Source organism: Struthio camelus, chromosome 12 (genome assembly GCF_040807025.1).
Source record: "Struthio camelus isolate bStrCam1 chromosome 12, bStrCam1.hap1, whole genome shotgun sequence".
NCBI classification, from domain to species: Eukaryota; Metazoa; Chordata; class Aves; order Struthioniformes; family Struthionidae; genus Struthio; species Struthio camelus.
In genome coordinates this window covers 11758102-11764181 of record NC_090953.1, presented here as the reverse complement: position 1 = coordinate 11764181, position 6080 = coordinate 11758102, and the positions used below count along the sequence as shown (strand labels likewise).

Sequence of the window (6080 nt, the reverse complement as noted above, 5' to 3'; positions counted from 1 at the left end):
ACAGATTGAGTTAGTCGCTTTTCCTAATATTTAAGGAATATCATCCAGCAAATCACAATCCCTTTTTCCATGATACCTTTTCCCCATAATAATCAGGTCTGTAGTTATAAAGTTCTTAGATAATCTTTAGCCAGTACATATCACTAGCTGCAACCTGTAACTTTTGCTTGTATCAGAACTGAATACCCCAGAGTCTTTTTCAGGGTGTCTCCCCTAAATCATTAAACCTGGACCATCCAACTTCACTCACAAAGTTTTCACCTTGTCTGTATCATCTAGCCTTTAGGCTATGAAGCTAGATTCCCAAAAAGTATTTCCCATTTGCAGATTCTTATATCACTTGAGTAGAGACAGCATAACCACTTCCATTACATTGCAAGAAGGACTTAAAAAAAAAAAAAAAAGGTAGCATATTGCCATACCCATATTCTTTGTCTAATCCAATTTTACAGCTAGTAGCCACAGTGACTCCCCAGTCTTTTGATTTCTGTTCACAATGACACTTTTTAAAATTCCTTCCTTCCTTCAGTTCATCCCTTTTATAAAGTTCAAGATTAGCCGAAGCTTTCTTCTCTCCCTAATGTAATGTAACAGTCAGAGGTTGGCTTAGTACCTTTTACAGAGCTCCAGTTTCTTGCTCTAGGCCTTATTTTCTCTCTTCTCAGCCTCTCCAGCTCTTTCAGAACTTAGGTCATTTCACCTCTGTCACCTGTGATCCACACAAATGCTTCACTAATTTAAGACATGTCTGGTGTGACCTGGGCAGTTAACATCTTGCTGTCTGTTTCAGTTAGGAGGAGAAATTGGTGCTGAAATCAGGTGTCTGTAGTGTAATCCAGTTAACCTGAAAAGAAACTGAACATGCTCTTCCCTATTCACAGGTGGCATCAAATAACACTGTGATTGTGATTGCAGACCTCGTTTCAACCATTACTCAGTCCAAAAGGCTGAAAGGGCTTTTCCTTACTGCTTGTCTCCCGGAGCAAATGTTAACTGGCGCTGTCCTTGCTTTCTCTTCTGCCTCTCCTCTACAGAGAGACCTTTGTAGTTGCTTCACTCCTGCATCCTTTGTGCAAGTCTCTTGTTACACTTTGATTCACAGTGCTATATAATTGTTTCTTAAGGGTGAGACAGCGTTTTCTTTCTCCCAATTTATAACATGGCAATTACTTTGAAAGCTCAGGTGTTTTTTGCTGGTGACTTAATTGCTATTATAAAAAACTCAAGTAACTACAACACACACTGGAAATGTCTTTCTCTCCTATCCCTTCTAATAACAGCACAGCAAGCACAGCAGTGAGTAACACAGAGGGCCCTGCTGTAACCTGCAAAGGTTTATCTGTAAACCTCTTCCCTGGTGCCTGCACGGGCTTGAGCTGAATCATAACTCCCACGTGATCGTGTGGCCAGGATCCAGCATATCATGGAGCCTGTCGTCCTCAGTCTTAAGTGGAGACTAGAAGTGCTTCAGCAGTGCAGGTGTTACCATGCCTTTTATATATACATATATGTATATGTATATTTGTGTGGGGGGGGGGTGTATGTACATGTATGTTGGTACATTACTGATAAACAGTGATAACTAAGTGTACAATCAGCAGATAACCGGACAGTCCTTTCAAGGTAGCTCTTTCCAGTCCATCTGCCTTTCTGGCGGGGGCGGTCAGCTGGAGACTGCCTTTCTGAGCCATGACCAGCAGAAATGCAGGAGCCGGAGCCCAGCCAGCCTGCGAAGGGGGGTTTGTTCTGATGCGCAGCACCAAGCAGCCATGGTTGTTTGGACCATTGCAAGAGCTTTTGCACGTTAAAAGCTACAATTTACTGTAAACAGCGTACAATAACAGGCAATAGGAGGAACGAGCTCAACGAGGGATGCTACACAAGAGATGTGTGACGAGAAGATCAGGACTGTATTAAGAAGCAGATCGCTCAGAGGAAACGGGAGGCTAAGGCAGACAAGCCTCGGGGTGTGAGGAGCGGGGGGAGGCCCCGGCCCCGGCCCGGGCAGCGCGGGTCCCGGGGCTGCTGCAGGCGCAACGCTCCCCCCCCCCCCCACTCCGCGCACTGTCTCTATGCAACATTGTAGCGTAGGCGTCTTCCAGTCCTCATTTGCATAGCCGCCGCCAGTGGCCAATGGGCAGGCGTCTTCCGTCCTGTCATTTGCATGGGCCTCGGCGGCGGCCAATGAGGCGGCGGCGGCCGGGCGCGTTCGGAACGCGATGTTTCCCTGCGCGCGGGGTGGCGCGGCTGTCGGTGCGGGCGCCGCCGCCGCGGGAGGCCAGGCCAGGCCAGGCCGGGCCGGCCGCGGGAGCCGGGGACCTGCCGCCCGCCCGGCCGCTCGGCCCGGCCGCGCCGCCTCCTCCTCCTCCCCTTCGGGGCCGCCCTCGCCGCGCAGGGCGGCGGCGCCAGCATGTCGGTGGCGGGGCTGAAGAAGCAGTTTCACAAGGCCAGCCAGGTAGGAGCAGCCGCCGGCGGGGCTGGAGCGGCGGCGGAGCGCGGACAGGCGGCGGGGTTGGGTTGGGGGATGGCCCGGCCCGGCCCCTCCGGGAAAGGCTTTGCCGGTTTCCTTCTCCTGCTCGGGGCCGAGCTCTTCGCTTTCTTTCAGTCGATAACGCCCGGCTCTTACTGCTGCTTTGGAGTTTGTGCTCTGAGGCCTCAGTTAAAGGTATAGGCTGTAGGGTGCTGGCTCTCCTCTAAAGAGTTCTTTATTTTTCCACAAACCACTGGTTTATTTTAGGAGTTGCCCGGCTATGTTTTCCCACCTGGAATACCGTGCGTTTGTCCTACAGCGGGTACCATGCGCTTCCAGAGTGCTTGCCCCTTTGCTGGATGCCGTACCCTGTGTGTTTTTTCCTGGGTGCACCTTCACCTTCCCCAGACCCTTTTCTCATCGTCTCTCTTCCATAGCATACTTCTGTCTCACAGTTTTGCTGGTGCTGTGTAGGAGAAACTGCCCCCTGTCAAGCTGGTGAACTGGTCGCGGTGCCGACTGTGCCCAGGCGGGCACTGGGGCGGGAGTTTCAGGACGTGGTGGTGGAGGGAACCTGCCCGGGGAAGGTGCTCAGGCGCTTCGGACCCTTTGCTTGCCTGCTGCAAGCCCTGAGAGATGTATGTTCTCGTTTACTCTCATTAACGATAACGGCAATATTGAAAGTAGGGCCTGTAACCTAGCCGGTCAAGTTGGACAACTGCTTCTTCTTGCTGAGGGCAGAAAAAATAAAAGGATCATCGAGTGCTTAGCTGTCATCTTTCCATGTCCTCCTGCAGGTATTTGGCTTGTGAGCAACCCAAATGGAGAATACGTATTTTGGTGGAGTTTAGGGATGCTAAATATTTTGGTCTAATGTTTATTTTCAGCAATGCTATTTCCTTCAGGTCATGCAGTAACCTTGCAAAAATGTCATGGGCCTATATCCTTTAGTCAATTTTTATTGTCTCTTTGAGAAAATATGGGACTTCCAGAGTAAACAAATCCAAGGGCAGCTTATGAAACGTTTTGGCTTGGTTTGCACCTGACTTGCGGTGCCAAAAGATGCAGCCTCTGCTGTGGTGCGTCTGTAACTCAAGAAGCAGAACGTGTTTGACAGGGGAAGTCAGAGGTAACCACAACGAGTACTTTCTGGTCTATAAACTAGTAATGGAGTGTTGCCATGTGTTAAATCCTGCCCAGTTGTCGAGTGAGAATGTTTTGAAATGAGTTATACGTTTATGGAAACGCTGTGGTACAGCTTCCACTGTTCATTACAGTAAGAAACCAGGAGGCATGACTCGGAGAATATTCTTCATCTCAGGCTGGGTCAAAGGTAAGATTTCCGTTTATTTTTGAGTGCAGAGTTTAAAGGAAGTTGACTGAAAAAGTCTTTAGGGAAAGAAATATGGTTTAGCAGGAAATTCACATGTAGGAAAAAGCAGATTTTGAAATTATATATATTTAATGATTGAAGAAATACAAGATACTTAACAGTTCATTCTGGAAGAATTCAGCAGATAAGGTATTGGGCAAAGTAGTAGCTGGAGAAATGAACAAAAGAAAGGGCATACGCATGTACGTTTGATCAAAACATCCAGGTCTGAACCCTCTCTGACTACCATTAGTTCCCTCACTGACACGTTCATGCCTATATGTATAGCATTACGTATTAAATAAGTGTGGAAAGCAGCAAAAATAAAGTGGGATAATAAGGGCATATACAAAATGGAAATGTTAGCACTCCGTCTTTTAGCTGAATTCTTTTGCAAATTGATAAAACAAGCACATGCAGAGTATGAAGGGAATATTTCTCAACAGGACTTTTTTTTTTTTTTTTTTTTTTTTGGAATTCTGAGTCCTATAGAATCACTTAAGGAACCATATGCCTTTATGTATTGAATAGACGAGAGATGCTAAGGGTGACTGCTAGCAGAAGAGGTAGGCATTGCTTGAGGAAAGAATAAAATTAATTCCTTGCTTTAGTGTTCCCAAAGGAGAATGGGGGCAGATGACAGAAACTGGCAAATTTCCCGGAGGACGGTGAGGAATACTGAAGGGAACGAGCGTTGTGCCAGGACACGTGATTAAGGAATGAGAATAATATTTGAAGGCTGACAGAACCTCAAGACAAAAAATTCCAAGAATGAAGCAAGTGGGATAAGAGAATCTGTATTTACCAAAGTCATTCAGAAACATGAATAAATATCAAGGAAGTTACAAGATCCCAATATTTTCAAAGGATACTATTTCCATGCTGAAACAGACTTTCTGTTTAGCTGAAATAACCCACACTTCTATCTGAAATTATATATATGGAGTAGCTCCATTTGTTTCCTTTGTGACTTTCTAACTGAACCACTTAGCTGCTGTTGTGGCCAAAACAAAGCACTTCAGACCTTTTTTAAATTTTTTTCATCCCTCCTCTCTCCCTTTCAGCCTGCTTCTTCTCTCTGTCCTTATGTGCAGCTCTTGGGTTAACTTGTGGTTGCCTTTGTCATAGGGTTAAATTTAAAGTGTAGAGATTCCAGGAAAAAAGTAAACAATTATGAATTTATTTATGTAATTGAGGTTTATTCTTTTATTCTTTCTGTAATCTTTGTCTGATGCATGTCAACTTAGTTTATCTAAAGTTACAATTAAGTACGTAAGTGTGTACTTTACTAAAAGATCAGTGGCTAACTTTTTATAGCTTTTTTTTTTAAAGCTGTTGCCAAAAATCAGGTATGACACGCTATTGGTTTTTTAGTTGGTGCAGGACAAAGTTACCATGTCTTTACATCTGTAATCCATGAATTCCTGATAAATATTCTTGATGGTTTTCTTTTGGAATTTTTGTATCAGTTGTATTTTTTCCACTGAAAATAGCACGTGTGCATTGCTTTTCATGTAAGTGCCCTGTTTGGTAGTGAGCTTCTGATGGCAGCTCTGAGTCATGAGCATCTGTTGGAATTACTGCAGTGAATTTTGCACTCCAGAGTGACATCTTAACTATATCTCTGTGTTCTGATATCTTGAGGGGAAATTCTACTCCACTGTACCAATCTGTAACCTGGTGATAGCTTCCTCTGGTGATGCAGAATTTGCAGGTATGCAGCCTTGCTTTGGGGCATAGATCATAGGCTTCAGGTAAGCTAGAAATTTCTTTACTATGCTTTTTGGGCTAATTTTAAATTCAAATACTCGAATGGATTGGAACGAGGACCACTTTCATTCTGTCCGTTTACAGTCAGTGGTTGTCCCCTGAGTAATAATTCAATTGACTAATGAAATACTCAGCAGAAGCCTTGCAGCATCTTGTCACTTCCCGTTGGTTGATGAGTGAGGGCAGGCTGTTTCTCAGACCTAACCTGTGCAAGAGTCTCATGGAATTTAGGTATTTTTTCTGGTGTGTTTTTTTTCTTTTTTTTTAAGGTGTTTTTCCTTTTCTTTTCTTTTCTTTTTTTTTTTTTTTAAATTAACCTTCAGGAAGCTCTGCCCTTGATGAAAATTTGCCTCCTGTCACTTTCAACCTCTGATGTATCTTATCTGTTTTCCTGTTTTCAGTCTGAAATCTTTTGATGTAAGTAGGTACCTCTCTGCTTATTGTTTTTGCAGACCTTGTTCCAGTGCT

The 6080-nt window shown here is 44.8% G+C and overlaps 1 protein-coding gene across 3 annotated transcripts in view; it reads left to right on the top strand.

Moving 5' to 3' along the window:
- The first annotated feature begins 2277 nt into the window (after positions 1 to 2277).
- Positions 2278 to 6080, top strand: part of SH3GL3 (SH3 domain containing GRB2 like 3, endophilin A3) — a 54592-nt gene continuing 50789 nt past the window's right edge. Inside the window, exons 1-2 of one of the 3 annotated variants that reach the window (XM_068958005.1) lie at positions 2280 to 2455; positions 3748 to 3803. Coding sequence is in view for 2 of the 3 variants with exons in the window: in XM_068958002.1 (XP_068814103.1) it covers positions 2411 to 2455 (45 nt within the window). In the remaining variant the exon portion in view is untranslated. Of the gene's footprint in view, positions 2456 to 3747; positions 3804 to 5526; positions 5557 to 6080 lie in introns of those variants that run through there. The other 2 variants (XM_068958002.1, XM_068958003.1) reach the window with 2 other exon arrangements.